Source organism: Pecten maximus, chromosome 1 (genome assembly GCF_902652985.1).
Source record: "Pecten maximus chromosome 1, xPecMax1.1, whole genome shotgun sequence".
NCBI classification, from domain to species: Eukaryota; Metazoa; Mollusca; class Bivalvia; order Pectinida; family Pectinidae; genus Pecten; species Pecten maximus.
Window position 1 is genome coordinate 17,511,958 of NC_047015.1, and position 23,119 is coordinate 17,535,076.

A 23,119-nucleotide genomic window follows, 5' to 3' on the forward strand; every position below is an offset into this window, starting at 1 on the left:
GTATTACTTCCATGTCTACTCCAGAGTTTGTCCTACCCTTACACTCTACTTCAGACCTCGTGTTACCCTCACAGCCAACGTCACAACTTTTGTTACCCTCACAGCCAACGTCATACCTTTTGTTACCCTCACAGCCAACGTCATACCTTTTGTTACCCTCACAGCCAACGTCATACCTTTTGTTACCCTCACAGCCAACGTCACACATTTTGTTACCCTCACAGTCAACGTCACACATTTTGTTACCCTCACAGTCAACGTCACACATGTTGTTACCCTCACAGTCTATTTCAGACGTTGTACCCATGTAGTCTACTTCAGACCTTGAACTACCCTCGTAATCTCTGTCAGACCTTGTGCTAACCTCACAGCCTACTTTAGAAATGTGTTGCCCTCACAGTCTACCTCAGACCTAGTATTACCCAGTCTACACCAGACCTTGCGTTGCCTTATCTTTACTATATAATAAGATGTTTTATTTTCCTAAAGTCTAGTTCAGACCCTGAGTTATCCTCACCTTCTACCTCAGACCTCGCGTTACCCTCAGTGTTCCTCAGACTAGCACAACACATTGTTATAAGTTCTACTTGCACGCCGAGTCTCATGTCTTTATTTCAGTAAGCGAGACATATAAACCTGTTCCAGATCGCTTTGTACAAATTAGGCTCTAATGTTTTCTTATCTTTCTCGATCGTGACGCCGAAGTTACTATTTGTGTCCAAATCAAATCAACCTTCCATGTGTGTTTCATCTCCATTTAGTCCTCACGTGACCTTGTGCGAGTAGACAAACTCGGACAATACTACCATCAACTCGCTACCAGTTCACACCATACAACTATATATATCATTTGACCCTGGTCCGAACTTCACTGTCTCAAGAGTTGTGTATGGCATTGTTTTTGAAGTTTCAAGACGACCACCGTTAGATACCGTGACCTACAATCAGTTAATACAGTGGCACTACATACAAGTGGCTCAGTTCGCCCGGATCCATTTAATGTATTTTCTTGAGAGAAAAGACCTATACATTTTGTACATATAGATTTTATTCTCCGCGCCACTTTCTCTTGCCCGTGCTGGCGTGTTGATTCCTGATAATCCAATTGTAGAAGTTCATCAACATCAAATTACGATGGCCGATACATAGTAGTCCTATCCATCAGCAAATCACTCAATTAAACTAATTTTGTATTAATTGATATCAGACCGATTCATTAGGACGTGTGTACACACAATTACGATAGATGTCGCTACCAGCATTGATTAACTTGTGACGGCAGGGCACATGAATGCTCAGCCGGATGAATTTGACGGATTGGTGTGGGGAGCACAATGTGCTTTCGTGGCTATTTTAGGGGTTTATAATTACATGGAGTTCTCCTGGAGCTCACTATAATTGACAGGTGAGCCGTCTTTATTTTCATTTGATATTTATAAACCCATGACGTGAAAAAAAAAGAATAAAATTACCCCAAAAGATGTAAACATCATATCAAAGACTACAATTATTGTAACACCAAACAAGGTTCTGTATTAGACAACAGTACATACCAGTATTGTGACGTACTGGTAATGAAGACAATGATGAAATGACATTAAGCATTGAACTCCTTTCAGTTGAAACGCACGAAACATGCCGCCATATTGGCGAGGAATATCATTTGATACTTGCAGTAGTCAAATACGTATATTCCACTCTTTTTTTTCCGAAATAGCATATCACATTATCACAACTCATTATTAGCAAACCCATATCCTACACCTTAAAATATATATCTATAATGAATATCATTGTAACTTATATCAGTTACCGGTAACACTATATCACTCCGTACTGTGTATGTAGTGGGGATCTCTATATTACTCCGTACTGTGTAGGTAGTGTGGATCTCTATATTACTCCGTACTGTGTATGTAGTGTGGATCTCTATATTACTCCGTACTGTGTATGTAGTGGGGATCTCTATATTACTCCGTATTATGTAGGTAGTGTGGATTTCTATATTACTCTGTACTGTGTAGGTACTGGAGATCTCTGTATTACTCCGTACTGTGTAGGTAGTGTGGATCTCTATATTACTCCGTACTGTGTATGTAGTGTGGATCTCTATATTACTCCGTACTGTGTATGAAGTGTGGATCTCTATATTACTCATAACTGTGTAGGTAGTGTGGATCTCTATATTACTCCGTACTGTGTAGGTAGTGTGGATCTCTATATTACTCCGTACTGTGTAGGTAGTGTGGATCTCTATATTACTCCGTACTGTGTAGGTAGTGTGGATCTCTATATTACTCCGTACTGTGTAGGTAGTGAAGATCTCTATATTACTCCATACTGTGTATATAGTGTGGATCTCTATATTACTCCGTACTGTGTAGGTAGTGTGGATCTCTATATTACTCCGTACTGTGTATGTAGTGTGGATCTCTATATTACTCCGTACTGTGTATGTGTGATCTCTATATTAATCCGTACTGTGTAGGTACTGGAGATATCTGTATTACTCCGTACTGTGTAGGTAGTGTAGATCTCTATATTACTCCGTACTGTGTAGGTAGTGTGGATCTCTATATTACTCCGTACTGGGTATGTAGTGTGGATCTCTATATTACTCCGTACTGTGTATGTAGTGTGGATCTCTATATTACTCCGTACTGTGTATGTAGTGTGGATCTCTATATTACTCCGTACTGTGTAGGTAGTGTGGATCTCTATGTTACTCCGTACTGTGTATGTGGTGGGGATCTCTATATTACTCCGTACTGTGTAGGTACTGGGGATCTCTGTATTACTCCGTACTGTGTAGGTAGTGTGGATCTCTATATTACTCCGTACTGTGTATGTAGTGTGGATCTCTATATTACTCCGTATTGTGTAGGTAGTGTGGATCTCTATATTACTCCGTACGGTGTAGGTAGTGTGGATCTCTATATTACTCCGTACTGTGTATGAATTAAGGATCTTTATATTACTCCGTACTGTGTAGGTAGTGTGGATCTCTATATTACTCCGTACTGTATAGGTAGTGTGGATCTCTATATTACTCTGTACTGTGTAGGTAGTGTAGATCTCTGTATTACTCCGTACTGTGTATGTAGTGTGGATCTCTATATTACTCCGTACTGTGTATGTAGTGTAACCAAATAACCCTTGCTGTTAATAGGACGTTAAACAAAACAAACCAAACATACACAGTACGGAGTAATATAGAGATCCAAACTTCATATACAGTACGGAGTAATACAGAGATCCCCACTACCTACACAGTACGGAGTAATATAGAGATCAACACTACCTACATAATATGGAGTAATATAGAGATCCACACCTCATACACAGTACGGAGTAATATAGAGATCCACACTTCATATACAGTACGGAGTAATACAGAGATCCCCACTACCTACACAGTACGGAGTAATATAGAGATCAACACTACCTACATAATATGGAGTAATATAGAGATCCACACTACATACACAGTACTGAGTAATATAGAGATATACACTATATACACAGAACGGAGTAATATAGAGATCCACACTACATACACAGTATGGAGTAATATAGAGATCCACACTACATACACAGTACGGAGTAACATGGAGATCCACACTACATACACAGTACGGAGTAATATAGAGATCCACACTACCTACACAGTACGGAGTAATAAAGAGATCCACACTTCATACACAGTACGGAGTAATATAGAGATCCACACTACCTACACAGTACGGAGTAATATAGAGATCCACACTACCTACACAGTACGGAGTAATATAGAGATCCACACTACCTACACAGTACGGAGTAATATCGAGATCCCCACTACATACACAGTACGGAGTAATATAGAGATCCACACTACCTTCACGGTACGGAGTAATATAGAGATCCACAGTACATACACAGTACGGAGTAATATAGAGATCTGCACTATATACACAGTACGGAGTAATATAGAGATCCACACTACATACACAGTACGGAGTAATATAGAGATCTACACTACCTACACAGTACGGAGTAATACAGAGATCCACACTACCTACACAGTACGGAGTAATACAGAGATCACCACTACCTACACAGTATGGAGTAACATAGAGATCCACACTACATACACAGTACGGAGTAATATAGAGATCCACACTACCTACACGGTACGGAGTAATATAGAGATCCACACTACCTACACAGTACGGAGTAATACAGAGATCCACACTACCTACACAGTACGGAGTAATATAGAGATCCACACTACCTACACAGTACGGAGTAATATAGAGATCCACACTACCTATACAGTATGGAGTAATATAGAGATCCACACTACCTACACAGTACGGAGTAATATAGAGATCCACACTACCTACACAGTACTGAGTAATATAGAGATCCACACTACATACACAGTACGGAGTAATATAGAGATCCACACTACCTACACGGTACGGAGTAATATAGAGATCCACACTACCTACACAGTAAGGAGTAATACAGAGATCCACATTACATACACAGTACGGAATAATATAGAGATCCCCACTACATACACAGTACGGAGTAACATAGAGATCCACAATACCTACACAGTACGGAGTAATATAGAGATCTTCACTACATACACAGTACGGAGTAATACAGAGATCCACACTACCTACACAGTACGGAGTAATATAGAGATCCACACTACCTACACAGTACGGAGTAACATAGAGATCCACAATACCTACACAGTACGGAGTAATATAGAGATCTTCACTACATACACAGTACGGAGTAATACAGAGATCCACACTACCTACACAGTACGGAGTAATATAGAGATCCACACTACCTACACAGTACGGAGTAATACAGAGATCTCCAGTACCTACACAGTACGGAGTAATATAGAGATCCCCACTACATACACAGTACGGAGTAACATAGAGATCCACAATACCTACACAGTACGGAGTAATATAAAGATCTTCACTACATACACAGTACGGAGTAATACAGAGATCCACACTACCTACACAGTACGGAGTAATATAGAGATCCACACTACCTACACAGTACGGAGTAACATAGAGATCCACAATACCTACACAGTACGGAGTAATATAGAGATCTTCACTACATACACAGTACGGAGTAATACAGAGATCCACACTACCTACACAGTACGGAGTAACATAGAGATCCACAATACCTACACAGTACGGAGTAATATAGAGATCTTCACTACCTACACAGTACGGAGTAATATAGAGATCCACACTACCTACACAGTACGGAGTAATATAGAGATCCACACTACCTATACAGTACGGAGTAATATAAAGATCCACACTACCTACACAGTACAGAGTAATACAGAGATCGCCACTACATACACAGTACGGAATAATATAGAGATCCCCACTACATACACAGTACGGAGTAACATAGAGATCCACAATACCTACACAGTACGGAGTAATATAGAGATCTTCACTACATACACAGTACGGAGTAATACAGAGATCCACACTACCTACACAGTACGGAGTAATATAGAGATCCACACTACCTACACAGTACGGAGTAATATAGAGATCCACACTACCTATACAGTACGGAGTAATACAGAGATCCACACTACCTACACGGTACGGAGTAATATAGAGATCCACACTACCTACACAGTACGGAGTAATACAGAGATCCCCACTACCTACACAGTACGGAGTAATATAGAGATCCCCACTACCTACACAGTACGGAGTAATACAGAGATCCCCACTACCTACACAGTACGGAGTAATACCGAGATCCACACTACCTACACAGTACGGAGTAATACAGAGATCCACACTACCTACACAGTACGGAGTAATACAGAGATCCCCACTACCTACACAGTACGGAGTAATATAGAGATCCACACTACCTACACATTACGGAGTAACCGAGGAGTCTGTACTAAAGGAATTACCACAGTATGAAGAATTTGCAGATTCACAGTACATAGCATGCCCCACTTTGTATGAAACAGTGTTCCCCTTTCGTAGTACAGTATACATATATAATATAAGATAATGCCATTGGTCGAGAACATTACACATACTTGGCAGTATCGTGATATATCATGCTTACCTTGTAGATCTTCCACCCATGATTCTGTATGATTCACTTCCGCCTAATCTTTCTGTCACATGAAACAAACAATATTGGAATCAGTTTTTGTTCCTAGTCCATTCAACAGTAGTCACTATATAGTTCCGCTAGTAAAGCTCAGCAACAGATACCATTGACACCGTCTGGCCTGAACACAGTCGTGTGTCGCTTCACTTCCTATGTAGCTGGATGGAAGCACAGTTGTGTGGATTTCCACTGCCACTTGACTTTGTACTTGTTGTGGTCTGTCTGGACAAGTAGGACAGGATTTGTCTGATTCTCAAAGAGTAACATGGACGATGTGGATCCCTTCAAGGAGACCAGGCGATAGTGACATTCCGGCAGCCTTCGCGCTAACAAGCTTCCCGGCACGACCGGCGATCGATCGAACCTAGAAATGCGAACAAAAGCATGTTCCAATATTGAACCGCCCAGATGTGGCTGCTCCACGGCGATCGATAACTTGAGGGCCTCTTCCGCAGTCAAATGACTCTTTCGCTGTTCCATTCAATTTTAAAGAAATCCAATGTATCTATAGATATTGGTTTCGGAAAGAGAATGACTTCTCCATTCAAATCAGAGGCTGCACTTGCCCTTAATACAAACTTTCATGATTTTCTAGCCATGATTCCTGACGTCTCAGATAAAATGTATGTTGTTGAAATGTCCACTTGCTCTTATTACGTAACGTCGGTGACGTCGAAATCCACGAAAATAAGCATTCTTCCTTCGGTTCACTTAGTGACGCACGGTCCGACACGTTTCATAGGAGACCTGTGTTTAAACAATATTTTATTGATATTTAAATACTTACACACAACATCACAATACAAATCATATAAATATAGGATTGGAAAACAAGCTAAAAGCTGATACTAATTCTGAGACCTTGATGAATTACTGATAAAGTGTGGATTGTAAGCACAGGCGTCGGCTTCTGGTTAGTATTTAATGGGGAAATATTAGACCCTACTCCTACTATAGTAGTAGGAGTAGGGCTAATTTGTTTTTCTATTAATACTAACCAAAAGCAGACGCCTGTGTTGTAAGTGGACCGTATCAAATGGGAGAGGATATCCCTACAACATGATCGATATCTAAAGGAATATTGGATTTCTTTCTTAAATGGGTATTCCGTCGTTGAAGTGAGTTTGTGCTATGAAAACAAAAGTAAACGGAAATCTCGTATTTTCCTCAACTAGTAAAAGTTATAAACTTTACCGTAATACAACACCCAAAGCCCGAAGATAACCCAGTTCTTAAAAACAGTGTCTTCGAACCGAAGTGCGAAAATGTATCGCCATCAACGACTATTAATACGAGCATGCACAGACAAGTTCACAAACACAAGCTAAAATGGCGTACACGGCTGCCCGAGTAAACGTTTAGCTAATGGGTAAATCGGCGAGAAAATGAGGACACGACAAGATAGCGAACGTCATAAAAAAAACTACATTCTAGTTGGGAAGATGGAAATGAGCGAAGGAGGCCGTGTCAGTCGAATCGCACGAGGAATTCGCATTGCTTCTGCATGGGAAGTTCTGCGGGATAAATTGATAGTTGACACAACAGACTGACTACTTAGCTAGCTAAGGTCTATGGCTATTTTTTGGTTCTGGCGCCAACCGACCTTTAGCAACCGAACCCTATTGCCGATTGACACTGCGCTGTTCCGCTCTGATTTCAGGACGGAAAGAAAAATACAATAACATAAGTATTTGCAACTCTAAACTTGGTGACAACGGTTTCAACACTCGAATCACTAATTCACGCCTAATCAATAATGATTTGCCTCAAAATACTTTGCTACATCATTTCACCGCTTCAAGTAACCTATTTCGAACATGGCGGCATTGGTTGTTAAAAATACGGAATGTGTGTACCAAGCGGAACAAATACAAAGTACGAAGCAAATAGCTTTTCGTATGTTTTTATCGAACCACCATTTTCAATCAGAGTGAACCGGAGTGAAGCCCGGAAATGTAAATAATCGTGATTGTGTCTCTTTTATTGCAATTTTTGTGGATTTAATGATGGATTCATGAATATAGGTAATAACATAACATCGTAAGTAATTTAAATGTAATTTAACTGTTTTATATAATCAAAATCCTAACTTAGAACATTTGACATTCTGCGCAGTGCAGAGACGTTTGGGAAGTTAGAGGTTAGTCTGTGGCGTCTGTCATAAGTTTCTCGCCTTGTAATCCTCTAACACTGTTGGAGTACAGACTCTTAATGAAGTTACCATGCTCACAAATCAGACACTCTAACAAAATATAACCTCATCGAACCACAATAAATGATTTTACAAGTGCATTGTTATCATGTACACATCAGTTTGTAAACACGGCACACGTGTTTGCGCCCTTTGATGCTCATATTTATGCGACTTTGTACACACAGATAATGTTTGTTTGTAATATCTTAAATGTTTTTTTTCATGTTCATTTACTAGCTATGCAGGTTACCTTAACATAAGTAATTTATGTAAACGAGCTATAAATGGGGTTTATAATCACAACAAAAAATGGTACACCTACATCACTCGCTATGCATGTCGTGATAAGCTTTACCCAATCATGTGATTTTTAGCGAACTGATGGTGTCACAATGAAGCGTAGGAGGCGTAGCTGAATATTCCAGTTCGGATGCAGAGCGGCAGAGTTTTGTGGATTTTCTGTACAAATATGATATTTATTCCATCACAGCTAATCATAAATATGAGTTTAAGCTACATCTTATAGATAACTGCACAACACACATCTGGCGTTCGAACAAAGGAATACCCCTTTAATGAATGGACACCGGCAGACTTTGTCAGCAATATGTATATACCTATACCTGATCGCAATATTATATTAGCAATTGTTTGTTTATGACGTCACATATTGTCAAATCATTGTTGCATTTAATCAATGGCTGCAATCCCATGAGGTCTAGACCTATATACGGGAATTTCTACCAAATTTTGACCTTCAATATTTTGAAGATTTAATATGCCAATGCCAATGCCATACAATGTAAGTCGCCTCTTACAGCAAGCATATTTTGATGTTTCAAAGTGTTGGAATGTTATCACTGGTATATTTGGGTCTCATCATTTATCACAGTTTAAAACAGTTTAAAATACATGGTGCCGAGACTACCTCTTCTGACAATTTATTCCAAGGCTGGATGCATGACACGATGAATGAAGTCGCCATATTGTAATAATTCGACTCTTTCTCCAGCTTAACGATGCCAGTGCTCTCTCTCTCTCTCTCTCTCTCTCTCTCTCTCTCTCTCTCTCTCTCTCTCTCTCTCTCTCTCTCTCTCTCTCTCTCAATACATCTACAAACATACATCTCAGAGTTTTATGTGACAAAATGGTAATCAGATTGTTATCTTCTGACATAATTAGCTTTATTTTTTCAATATGCATTATGGACAGTTTAGTGTAGGCTAAATTGCACGTGAAACTGTGTTGTAAGGGAGATAACCCAAGTTAACTTATAACAAGGCCGTTTTCAAACGGTTGGTAAGGACGGACCTGGTGATTTATTTGTTTTGATTTTATTTGTTTTGAGACGAACTTTGACAAAGAATTTTAAGGCCTGTATTAGCACCGGCAAGTCCATCGAGATTTATGCCTGAAAAATACATAAAAACAGACGTACCGGTTTGTCCGTAAGCTTATCTGTCAACTCTATCAATGTGTATACGAACGCACCCTTCCTAAGCCTTTCACTTCCGGGATATCATGACTGTCAAAACAGAATCTAGAAACATCTTTCTGAAGCTATATAGTCGATGACAGACTGAAAACGGTAGTGACGACGGTTCTGTTCCAGATTCAGAAAAAATCATCAAACTGTAATGGCGTCTTATTTTGATGAACATGATTGTGAGCCTCTGAAAGATGGCGAACAACCGAATCACTTGTTACACATGGCAAGGTAGGTGTAATTAATTATACGTGTGCAGCAACAACATTGTAATGTACTGTATATGTCTTGTAATTAGAGCTGCTGTGTTTTTCACACGTATTGACGTGTCATATGTCGACACTATAGCAAATACAGTTTTTGATAGTAATTGGACACGCATTTCAGTGATTATCACAATGTAATTTTACACCAGGCTACCAGGGCCCAGTTTAAAGGTGATTATAGCTTAATCACTTGATCCCCTAGTGAAAAAATTACTTAAAAATTTCAGTTTTCATTTCTTGCAACTTTTGTGAGTATATCATCTTTAAATTATGCCAGTTGGTATTACAGAATTTCCTAAAATTTTGTCAAGTTAATTCTACCAGAAATTGTTATATCAGGATTGGAAAATGTTAAAATGTGATTAGTCTATAGTTGATCACCTTTTGAACAACTTGACCCAGATGGCAGAAATTGAAATCTGACAGGAGGCCTTGAATGCATTATAGTTTAAATACATGTACAGTTGTATGTCCATTACATTAATTATTAGTGAGGCCATACATTGTAATTTATGTTTCTTCTATTTTTATTTATTTAAACTAAATATATAGTCTAGATTACTGATTGCAATTGAATTGTAATATGACTATCCTATTAAATACTTCACAAACCTTTTCTTTACTTTCCAAATTATAATAACAGATATGAAGAACATATAATAAGGGTATCACCGTATCGGTATTATGTTTCAGATTACTCCTGGACAGCGGACTTGCAGCTGAATGGGATCTAGAATATGGCAGGTAATTAAGACAACAGCAGAGAATGTATACTGAGATATTCATGTTATTGGAAACATTAAGAAGCTCCGGTCATGTCTTTGAAATATAGTGTACTTTTTATACAAATTATAAATAAGTTATTAAACATACTAAACTTACGTATATTTCTTTTCATTATAACAATATAATTTATATCAGAAAATTGAGAACGAAACCTGTTCATTTTTCACTGAGGCCAAGAATGGACATATTAGGCCTATATCAAGAAAACAAAACATTGTAACACATTAAATTGATTTTAATGAAAGTTGATTTGTGACTTATATTAAAGCTACTAAAATGGAAGAAAATACCAAGCAAGTTTTTGCCCTAAATTTTCAGTTAGGGCGAGACAACGTAGGGCAAACAGGATTTAGGGCAAAGCGAACCAGATTAAAGAAAAACAAGCACCAGGTGTTTTGAAAGCAATCTAATTAAAATTAGACTTGTAATTTCCACTCCTCTAAGATACTCTATGATACACTTCAATACAAGATCTAACGACGCCCCGTAGGAGGTGATCTCATCATGACCTTTGAGCTCAGTCAATCAACGCGCTGCCTATAAAATTTTCAGAGTTATTTCTTTCTTCGGAAGTATGAATACTTACATAACATTCCCGAGGTAACCGAGGTTGATAGCAATGGTAAACAACATGGCTTCGCTCACTCCGGCTCACCAAGAAACCTCAACGAATTTAAAATTTAACAATCATGTGCTGTCCGTTTGGTTTTTCCTTCATTGTGCAAGAGATAGACAGCGAAGGCAACAGCGTCATAAAAAAAAACTTTGAAAGGGAATATAATTATAACATGTACGGTAACGCTTTTCGAAATCCAGATGGCAACACAATCCGTCCTATGAGATATTGTTTAAACGTTTTCTATTCTTCTTTAAATGTAACATCCAGAGGATTAGCAATATTTCTATTACCGTGGCCATGCATTAACATAATGCAGTTATGTTTGTGAAGTTTTGCGTAAATGTATTTCAAATCAAGCGTTGAATTGAGTCGTAAATGCTAAGGAGACGCAACCGAAGGCTCGTATAAGACTCTTTTGTCATTGGTTGATTAATGATGTCATTGACCAGTTTTCATTGGCTTATATTTGAAGCTCAAAGGTCAGCTGAGATGACCTTCTACAGGGCATCGTTAGATCTTGTATTGAAGTGTATCGTAGAGGAGTGAAAATTACAAGTCTAATTTTAATCAGATTGTTTGGAAAGCTATTATCACTAATACACTGATTGTAGAATCAATTGTAGCTTCAGACCACTCTCCCTTAGAACATGGCAGCCTTGGCTTCGAGATGCATTCGCAATAGGGGACAATGCTGGTATTTTACTCAAAATGAGTAATTACATCCCTGCAGCAGACACTTGTATTCCAACTTTGGTTGTGGTTAACTTAGTTTACCCCAGATGTGGTCTTGGAGTAGAGCAAACTGATTATTTTGCCTTCCCATTTTGTCAGTGGTCAACAGGTGCTGGAATTGGCCACTTTCCGTCGGACGTCTTTGTCAAGACAAATTTTCTGAAGGCTTTGCAGCGGTTTCAGCACATTTTGTCTTACCTTCAATGTTAGTTTTTCCACACCCACCAACCATTATTTACTTAATTTTAGATAGGGGGGGGGGGGGGGGGGGGGGCATGTTTGAGGCTGGGGGTTTTTGGTGTAATATTTCATGTATAGACATCTGATGTTTTTTTTATATGCTTATATGTACAGAGAAGTTCTCTTTATGTAAAGACGAAATTCACAAGTTATATTACATTGATATAAAGGGAATCTGATGTAAATATCTTTTATTTATTATTTTAGTGTTGTGGATCTGATGATATTTGATATTCAGATATAATTATTAGAGAAAATTTGTGTATCTATATTCTATAATGAACTGAATTATGTAATGACATTATGTAGTACTGGTTATTTATTAATACTATGAATGACTGATTATGAGAAATGTTCATAAGACTAATTTATTTTTCACACCCAATCTATTTTTCACACCTAATCTATTGATTATTCGACTATAGTTTGGTTGACAGTTCAGTGTGCTTTGTTGAATGTGTGCTTGGTGTGTTGCATATTAAATTTGTCACATATGTATTGTCTTTACTCGTTGTTACTTGTGATAAATTCAGCCAAACACCTTTCTTGTTTGTTTGTATCTTGTTGTGGGGTCAGTGTTTTTTTTCTGTAGGGTTAGTTATTTCCCCACTGATGGCATATTGCTTTTCCAATCTGATTAAAATCATATCTTGAACTCCTGTTCCGTAAACTACAGTCTGCTTCATCTTGACATAGTGCATAGTAGTTTTTATGGAATGAGACAACAGATCAAGATATGGCGTAGCAGGCTGCTGCAGCAGCGTGTAATTTACAGAATGGGAGTACAGATCAAGATATGATTTTAATCAGATTGGTTGCTTTTTCCTTGTTGGTTTTCTTCCAATATCCAAAACAAACTTTGTTACCTTGAAGTTATGTTGATTGTTATACCTTGTAAACAACATGAAATTAGATTACATATTTTTGTATTTTCATTTTTCGTTTTCAAATATTATGATTTGCATAAATCATATAAGTCAGGAAGATGATATTCAGTGTTACCGAAGTCAAGACAAGATTGTCATGTTTACAGGGTTTTTGGAGGAGAGGGGAAATCTCCACCTGCTTCAAAGAAGGTTGTGGAATCATTACCTACCCACCTGGTGACACCTGCTGAAGCTGGTAAGTCTATACATAGTACATGTATTGGTCATAACAGTTCATCAACAGCTCAGTAGAATATGTTTTGGTATTCATAAAGAATTTTAAAGAAAGGATGAAGAGATTGTAACTAGACTTAATAAGTCAGCCATTCTTTGAGCAAGGAACATGCAATTGAATTTACTTTGCCAAGTCCATTCAGGAAAGCATGTATCTCTGTTTTCCAGAAGTTGAAATTTATGGAAATTTTATGCAAAGCATCCTTGAATCATGGTAATGACAAAATATGAAGATCGACTATGCATTATTAATTAGATACAACTTAAAAGATATTTCAGTGCGTAAAGAGATTCATACAAGTTAAAAAAGAAATACTGCAGCATATTTCATGGCCTGTTTTTTATATTTTGTTTCCACTCTATTTTTCAGCTCTGGAGAAGAAATGTCCTGTGTGTTTAGGTCTGTTTGATGAGGAGGATGAACTTAAGGAAATACCATGCTGTCATCGGTTCCACTCCAAATGTATCCTACCCTGGCTAGAGAAGGTGATGATCTACCTACTTAACATCACATGCAATTAATCATAAATCAATAATTCCTTATAGCATATAACAACCAAATTTGATAAACTGAACTATACACAATAGTTACAACATATTAATCAGCAGTAAATAACATGTAAGTTCAAAATTGAATAAACTTTCTTTTTTTTCTTTTTTTTTGTGCGGAGATGGGGGGTGTTCCAGAAGGCAGCAGAGAGACATGGCTGATAATGATGATAAGCTTTTACAGATTAATTATAACATGACTGAATGAGCTCTGTTGATATTTATTTACAGGTAAACAGTTGTCCTCTATGTCGTTATATTTATTTACAGGTAAACAGTTGTCCTCTATGTCGTGATATTTATTTACAGGTAAACAGTTGTCCTCTATGTCGTGATATTTATTTACAGGTAAACAGTTGTCCTCTATGTCGTCATGAATTACCTACTGATGATCCTGATTATGAAGCATACAAAAAACACAAAGTAAGTCTACTCACCCTTCCTTCCACAATCTGTCACACTGATTTGTCCAGATTATCCACCATCCCTCCCCATCCATCCACAATCCCTTCCAACCCCTCCCCATCCTTCCAGAATCTGTCACACTGACTTGCCCAAATTATCAACCATCCCTCACTATCCCCCTTCCTTCCAAAATCTGTCTTTCTGACACACCCAGATTGTCCACCGTCCCTCTCCACATTTTCTGTCTCTGTCTGCTAATTTCTTAATACAATCTCTAAATAAACCTAGTTTCAAATGCTTTGAAATCTTCATAATTTGAGGGGGTTTTTTTGGTTTTTTTTTCAGGCTAGAGCAAAACAGCGAGAATTTGAAATGGAAGAGCTGCACAACTCCATGTTCGGATGAGATTGTTACAGGAAAGTGACTAGTAAGAACTGAAGGATATGATATAAAATTATCAGTCTCCAAATCAAAACTGACAGTTTGGTTTACACAGAATTCACATTGGAAAACTAGAGTAGCTAAAGACAGGCTAGCCATTGGCTTTCTCTGTGAAGACCTCTGACAATGTGCGAGTCTACCTACTGCCACATTCCAATCCTTATAGGTGGAATTAAGTGTACCAGCTGGGAGCTACTCATGGGAACTGCTGGTCATTCTCTGAGGGAGAGATGATTACTTAGTACTCGTGAGAAAAGTGATATAGAGTACACCAGATATAATTTATTTATAATGCAGCAGGACTGTTAATGATCTTATTCCACAGACGTTTTCATATATGTGTACGCTTTGTACCTCCCTGAACACTTCAGTAATAAAGATTGTGTTCATCACAGTATTGTGTTGTTGTTTTTTGTTATTCAATTATTTCTTGACAATCATATGTATAAGATATCCTCCGTCATAGGAGAACCTGTAGTACATGTACGTTTATATGACCTTCCTTCATGAATCTTGTCACATTTTATAGTATTAAAATAATGTATTGCTGAAGACACTAATTTGCCCTCTCGGTTCATTTTCCAGTGACTGTTTTGTCTTTTTCAGTAAAGGTGACATTGACATCTGACTGTCAACCTTTCAATTTGAAAACCAATTATGAGCAAGCACTTCCAATAAGAAAGCAGCCTGTGATGTTTGAGTTAGATTGGTCCAATTGAAGTTAACTTTTTTGACAGAATTGATGATCCCAACCAGTCCCAACCAAGAGATCTGTCAAATGAACTCTGGCTTTAAAAGGGTAGCACAATTTTCTATAAATAGTAACAGTGACCTTTGACCTTTCATATTAAAAAGTCATCCCAAGCAAATGGCGTCCATAGTGAAGCACCATGTGATGTTTCAGGTTATTCGGTCCAAGGTAAGTTTAGTTATTATGTAGTTGAAAATCAATTTCTATTCATAATAATAATGACTTTATGACCAAAAAATAAATCTTAGATTAGCAGTCCCAATAAGAAGCAGTGTGTGAAGTTAAGTTATGGTCCAGAAATGGTGATACATTCAGACAGATGTGTACTTTGTAAGAAGGGGAAGGGCAGTTTTCATCAACTCTTCCTTGGAATTCACATACGCAAGAAATCTTTTCGAAATCAAAGGAAAGCTCTAAACATTTTCCTGTAAATCCAATTGATAATGAATCTACGGCCACAATGATAATGGGTTCTTCATTTAAAAGTAAATTAAAATGCCATATAGTATATCTCTTAAAAGATAGTAATAGCCGCTTCTAAAACCAGGGTTTTAGAGATAAAGTTTGCCTTTCCTCAATGTTGCAAACCAACAGGACTCTTCCCTATCGTTTGAGTCAGTCTGTTTCTCAAATGACGGATCAGAGTCTCATGAGTTTCCCAATCAAATGACAGAGCATGCAAATTCTTGTTAGGTTTCCTATGATGACATTTCCTGACCCTAATAACTATGTAAAATTAGTGGTCCTGACCACTGGGACATGGCAGAATTTTTAACTCGCCTGCCCAGCTTATGTTGTGGTGCAGAATCAGTTTCTGTCTGGCCTGCTGGTGTCAACTGTCAACTGGTGCTGGTGCTGACTTGATGCATTAAAGAATTTGATTAAACCTCCAGCACTTGGTCAAACCTCCAGCATTGGTCAAACCTCCAGCATTGGTCAAACCTCCAGCACTTGGTCAAACCTACAACACTTGGTCAAACCTTCAACACTTGGTCAAACCTACAACACTTGGTCAAACCTACAACACTTGGTCAAACCTACAACACTTGGTCAAACCTCCAACACTTGGTCAAACCTACAACACTTGGTCAAACCTACAACACTTGGTCAAACCTTCAACACTTGGTCAAACCTACAACACTTGGTCAAACCTTCAACACTTGGTCAAACCTACAACACTTGGTCAAACCTACAACACTTGGTCAAACCTCCAACACTTGGTCAAACCTACAACACTTGGTCAAACCTACAACACTTGGTCAAACCTTCAACACTTGGTCAAACCTACAACACTTGGTCAAACCTACAACACTTGGTCAAACCTACAACACTTGGTCAAACCTTCAACACTTGGTCAAACCTACAACACTTGGTCAAACCTACAACACTTGGTCAAACCTCCAGCACTTGGTCAAACCTACAACACTTGGTCAAACCTACAACACTTGGTCAAACCTTCAACACTTGGTCAAACCTACAACACTTGGTCAAACCTCCAGCATTGGTCAAACCTATAACACTTGGTCAAACCTACAACACTTGGTCAAACCTACAACACTTGGTCAAACCTACAACACTTGGTCAAACCTACAACACTTGGTCAAACCTCCAACATTTGGTCAAACCTCCAACACTTGGTCAAACCTACAACACTTGGTCAAACCTCCAACATTTGGTCAAACCTCCAACACTTGGTCAAACCTACAACACTTGGTCAAACCTCCAACACTTGGTCAAACCTCCAGCATTGGTCAAACCTACAACACTTGCTGGTCAAACCTCCAACATTTGGTCAAACGTCCAACACTTGGTCAAACCTACAACACTTGGTCAAACCTACAACACTTGGTCAAACCTCCAACATTTGGTCAAACCTCCAACATTTGGTCAAACCTCCAACATTTGGTCAAACCTCCAGCACTTGGTCAAACCTCCAGCACTTGGTCAAACCTCCAACACTTGGTCAAACCTCCAGCATTGGTCAAACCTACAACACTTGCTGGTCAAACCTCCAACATTTGGTCAAACCTACAACACTTGGTCAAACCTTACAACACTTGGTCAAACCTCCAACACTTGGTCAAACCTACAACACTTGGTCAAACCTACAACACTTGGTCAAACCTCCAACACTTGGTCAAACCTACAACACTTGGTCAAACCTACAACACTTGGTCAAACCTACAACACTTGGGCAAACCTACAACACTTGGGCAAACCTCCAGCATTGGTCAAACCTCCAGCACTTGGTCAAACCTACAACACTTGGTCAAACCTACAACACTTGGTCAAACCTACAACATTTGGTCAAACCTACAACACTTGGTCAAACCTACAACACTTGGGCAAACCTCCAGCATTGGTCAAACCTCCAGCACTTGGTCAAACCTACAACACTTGGTCAAACCTACAACACTTGCTGGTCAAACGTCCAACACTTGGTCAAACCTACAACACTTGGTCAAACCTCCATCACTTGGTCAAACCTCCAACACTTGGTCAAATCTCCAACACTTGGTCAAACCTACAACACTTGGTCAGTCTGTATTAAAACTTTGAAAGAAACAAATTCAATTTAACATCTAATTGAACAGGTCTGGCCGCATTATTTGAAAAAAAACAAGTTCTGATCAATCGTAAAAATTACTGCATTTAATTTGATGTATGAGGTAAATTTTCCTGAGAAGAAAATTATTTATATATTAAAGAACTTTATCCACTTTGATTAACCTTCATGTAATTGGTAAGTCTGAGGCAATAAAGGTATCAAATTGTAAGGGCGATGTACATACAATGAAGGTGGTTGGAATGTCTCTGATAATTTTGAGAAACACGGCCAAACACAAAACTCAACAGTCGAGATTCCCAGCATCACAGCGTCACTGGACCACAGTGTAAGAAGTAAGTGTAACTTGGATATTTTGCATGCACGATATGGACCTGGTTGTGTCTCCATTGCTTCCATATTCTAGCGAATTATAATCACACGAACAATTGTAAGTAAATGGTTCAGAGGAATGCTGGACTGTTTGAAATGGCAATATTTCTATGAACTGATAAAGAGATATATCTGTTACAATGAAAACAGAAATAATGTGAGCATCAGTCGACATTTCCTGTGAAATAGATATAATTTAGTGAACTAACCCTCTGAATCGTCATTGTGTTTCTGTGTCGTTAGTTTACATCACTACTGAACCGTTAGTTCTACTGTCAATGAAAACAACTATTACCGTTATTCATCTCTTTTTTTAATTTTCAGTCGAATTGAATCTCCCAAATTCTAACCCTAATCCTAAGGTTACAGGGGTCAAATTTGGTTTTTTAAAAAAATCAAACGTCTTCTAATTAACATAAAGCCCTGAAATCAAGATGGCTGATAGGTTCCCATCATGGTATCCGACAAAGTTTTTCATCCAGTTAAAGTTTAAGATCAGAAACATTACCAACCTATAACGTCTGCATCTTCTACACAAACTTACGTACTCCATACCTCGAGTTCCGTTTGCTACAAAAAATGTAGAATATAAAATACATGTACCAAACTATCTAAATGGATGATAAATAATGGCATACCCCTAGATAAAGGGGAAGGCGTTTATCATAATCAGGTACGTTAACATATATTTTAGAATTAAAACCTAAATTTTAGTTCTCTACGTCATACTGGCATTAGAAGGCCTAGCGCCACCCATATTGAAGGTCACAAAATATTCAAATGCCGTCTTCTGATTAACTGAAATACATAAAGCCACTTGGTGTTGAAAGCAGGCAAGCAATGTGAACCCATTTGGCCTCTTCTTGTACAGTTAGGGACCAAGGGAAATACATTGTGATCAAGGTATTCATATCATGTAATAGACGACTTGTCACCATGATCATGTCCGGGTATTGGGCCGACCATCACTGCGCCATTGAAACGTCCATTTCAAGAACGTGGATGTCAATGGATGTGGCGCAGCTGTATATCAGCTGCTGGTATTTCCGGCTTGGATGGTTGTATAGCCCGTAAGTAAGGATAGGTCATTATAGTCGGCTAACTATACCTCGTTATGTAGGTAAGGATAGGTCATTATAGTCGGCTAACCATACCTCGTTATGTAGGTAAGGATAGGTCATTATAGTCGGCTAACCATACCTCGTTATGTAGGTAAGGATAGGTCATTATAGTCGGCTAACCATACCTCGTTATGTAGGTACGGATAGGTCATTATAGTCAGCTAACCATACCTCGTTATCGTAGATAAGGATAGGTCATTATAGTCGGCTAACCATACCTCATTATGTAGGTAAGGATAGGTCATTATAGTCGGCTAACCATACCTCGTTATGTAGGTAAGGATAGGTCATTATAGTCGGCTAACCATACCTCGTTATGTAGGTAAGGATAGGTCATTATAGTCGGCTAACCATACCTCGTTATGTAGGTAAGGATAGGTCATTATAGTCGGCTAACCATACCTCGTTATGTAGGTAAGGATAGGTCATTATAGTCGGCTAACCATACCTCGTTATGTAGGTACGGATAGGCCATTATAGTCGGCTAACCATACCTCGTTATGTAGGTAAGGATAGGTCATTATAGTCGGCTAACCATACCTCGTTATGTAGGTAAGGATAGGCCATTATAGTCGGCTAACCATACCTCGTTATGTAGGTACGGATAGGCCATTATAGTCGGCTAACCATACCTCGTTATGTAGGTAAGGATAGGTCATTATAGTCGGCTAACCATACCTCGTTATGTAGGTAAGGATAGGTCATTATAGTCGGCTAACCATACCTCGTTATGTAGGTAAGGATAGGTCAGTATAGTCGGCTAACCATACCTCGTTATGTAGGTAAGGATAGGCCATTGTAGTCGGCTAACCATACCTCGTCATTATAGTCGGCTAACTATACCTCGTTATGTAGGTAAGGATAGATCATTATAGTCGGCTAACCATACCTCGTTATGTAGGTAAGGATAGGTCATTATAGTCGGCTAACTATACCTCGTTATGTAGGTAAGGATAGGTCATTATAGTCGGCTAACCATACCTCGTTATGTAGGTAAGGATAGGTCATTATAGTCGGCTAACCATACCTCGTTATGTAGGTAAGGATAGGTCATTATAGTCGGCTAACCATACCTCGTTATGTAGGTAAGGATAGGTCATTATAGTCGGCTAACTATACCTCGTTATGTAGGTAAGGATAGGTCATTATAGTCGGCTAACCATACCTCGTTATGTAGGTAAGGATAGGTCATTATAGTCGGCTAACCATACCTCGTCATTATAGTCGGCTAACTATACCTCGTTATGTAGGTAAGGATAGGTCATTATAGTCGGCTAACCATACCTCGTTATGTAGGTAAGGATAGGTCATTATAGTCGGCTAACCATACCTCGTTATGTAGGTAAGGATAGGTCATTATAGTCGGCTAACCATACCTCGTTATGTAGGTAAGGATAGGTCAGTATAGTCGGCTAACCATACCTCGTTATGTAGGTAAGGATAGGACATTATAGTCGGCTAACCATACCTCGTCATTATAGTCGGCTAACTATACCTCGTTATGTAGGTAAGGATAGGACATTATAGTCGGCTAACCATACCTCGTCATTATAGTCGGCTAACTATACCTCGTTATGTAGGTAAGGATAGGCCATTATGGTCGGCTAACCATACCTCGTTATGAAGGTAAGGATAGGACATTATAGTCGGCTAACCATACCTCGTTATGTAGTTAAGGATAGGTCATTATAGTCGGCTAACCATACCTCGTTATGTAGGTAAGGATAAGTAATTATAGTCGGCTAACCATACCTCGTTATGTAGGTAAGGATAGGTCAGTATAGTCGGCTAACCATACCTCGTTATGTAGGTAAGGATAGGACATTATAGTCGGCTAACCATACCTCGTCATTATAGTCGGCTAACCATACCTCGTTATGTAGGTAAGGATAGGTCATGATAGTCGGCTAACCATACCTCGTTATGTAGGTAAGGATAGGTCATTATAGTCGGCTAACCATACCTCGTTATGTAGGTAAGGATAGGTCATTATAGTCGGCTAACCATACCTCGTTATGTAGGTAAGGATAGGTCATTATAGTCGGCTAACCACACCTCGTTATGTAGGTAAGGATAGGTCATTATAGTCGGCTAACCATACCTCGTTATGTAGGTAAGGATAGGTCATTATAGTCGGCTAACCACACCTCGTTATGTAGGTAAGGATAGGTCATTATAATCGGCTAACCATACCTCGTTATGTAGGTAAGGATAGGCCATTATAGTCGGCTAACCATACCTCGTTATGTAGGTAAGGATAGGTCATTATAATCGGCTAACCATACCTCGTTATGTAGGTAAGGATAGGTCATTATAGTCGGCTAACCATACCTCGTTATGTAGGTACGGATAGGACATTATAGTCGGCTAACCATACCTCGTTATGTAGATCAGGATAGGTCATTAAAGTCGACTAACCATACCTCGTTATGTAGGTAAGGATAGGTCATTATAGTCGGCTAACCATACCTCGTTATGTAGGTAAGGATAGGTCATTATAGTCGGCTAACCATACCTCGTTATGTAGGTAAGGATAGGTCATTATAGTCGGCTAACCATACCTCGTTATGTAGCTAAGGATAGGTCATTATAGTCGGCTAACCATACCTCGTTATGTAGGTAAGTATAAGTCATTTTGAAATGTTTCTGTCGACATTCAGAAAAGGTTAAATTAATTTTGATTGAGAAAAAAAAAGAAAAAGAAAAAAACTTTCAAAGTATACACTACATATGCATGTGCTCATTTGCTTGAGACACAATATGTTAATATGTCATCGAAGCACCGAGTCGAAGAAGAACTTCATTAACAAAATATTGCCATGGTCTGCCGACCGCATGATCTCATCTAATTTCTGGGTCTTGTGCAAGGCTGTCTACTTTCATTTTGTTATCACGTGGGAACGATGTAGCCGGAAGTCGGCCTACACAACATGTACAGTTGGCAAAATGATAGCCGGTTACAGCGCTACTGTCCAGACAATTCTGGGAACATTGTTTACATGGGGACTCACAGCAGCTGGAGCAGGACTGGTGTTTGTGTTCCAGAGCAATCAGGTACGTTATTGCGTCTGAAATCGGCACAGGTGTGTTTACTATACTGTATTACTGGTGTGTGTTACGTTACGTATCTTCTTCTTTAATGATGAAACCTGCCATACTATGGCAAGCCGTTTTAACATTTAATCCCATTTCCTCTTAAGGGGATGTTTTTTCACTTAAGTGAAAAAATAATTTCACTTAAGTGAAAA

At 38.7% G+C, this 23,119-nt stretch overlaps 4 protein-coding genes across 10 annotated transcripts in view; 3 read left to right on the plus strand and 1 right to left on the minus strand.

The window, feature by feature from the left end:
- LOC117326600 (cadherin EGF LAG seven-pass G-type receptor 1-like) overlaps positions 1 to 6,492 on the minus strand; it is a 73,452-nt gene extending 66,960 nt beyond the window's left edge. For all 7 annotated transcript variants that reach the window (XM_033883391.1, XM_033883384.1, XM_033883369.1 and 4 more), the window contains exon 1: positions 6,136 to 6,492. The gene's annotated coding sequence lies outside the window, so the exon portion shown is untranslated. The remainder of the gene's footprint in view (positions 1 to 6,135) is intronic.
- LOC117331938 (signaling mucin HKR1-like) lies at positions 3,609 to 5,984 on the plus strand. The gene has a single exon (XM_033890954.1). The coding sequence runs from the start codon at positions 3,609 to 3,611 to the stop codon at positions 5,982 to 5,984; it is 2,376 nt and encodes a 791-aa protein (XP_033746845.1).
- Positions 6,493 to 9,858: 3,366 nt separating the features above from the next.
- On the plus strand, positions 9,859 to 15,455 carry LOC117326658 (E3 ubiquitin-protein ligase RNF181-like). Its single transcript, XM_033883397.1, has 6 exons — positions 9,859 to 10,094; positions 10,823 to 10,873; positions 13,540 to 13,628; positions 14,037 to 14,152; positions 14,564 to 14,638; positions 14,966 to 15,455. Exons 1-6 carry the CDS (start codon positions 10,015 to 10,017, stop codon positions 15,023 to 15,025), a joined length of 471 nt encoding a protein of 156 aa, XP_033739288.1. The 5' UTR covers positions 9,859 to 10,014; the 3' UTR covers positions 15,026 to 15,455.
- A 7,318-nt stretch (positions 15,456 to 22,773) lies between these two features.
- The window catches only part of LOC117326673 (zinc transporter ZIP11-like), a 45,898-nt gene continuing 45,552 nt past the window's right edge, over positions 22,774 to 23,119 (plus strand). The window contains exon 1 of the mRNA XM_033883401.1: positions 22,774 to 22,925. Within this exon, the coding sequence (XP_033739292.1) occupies positions 22,818 to 22,925 (108 nt within the window). The 5' untranslated portion in view covers positions 22,774 to 22,817. The remainder of the gene's footprint in view (positions 22,926 to 23,119) is intronic.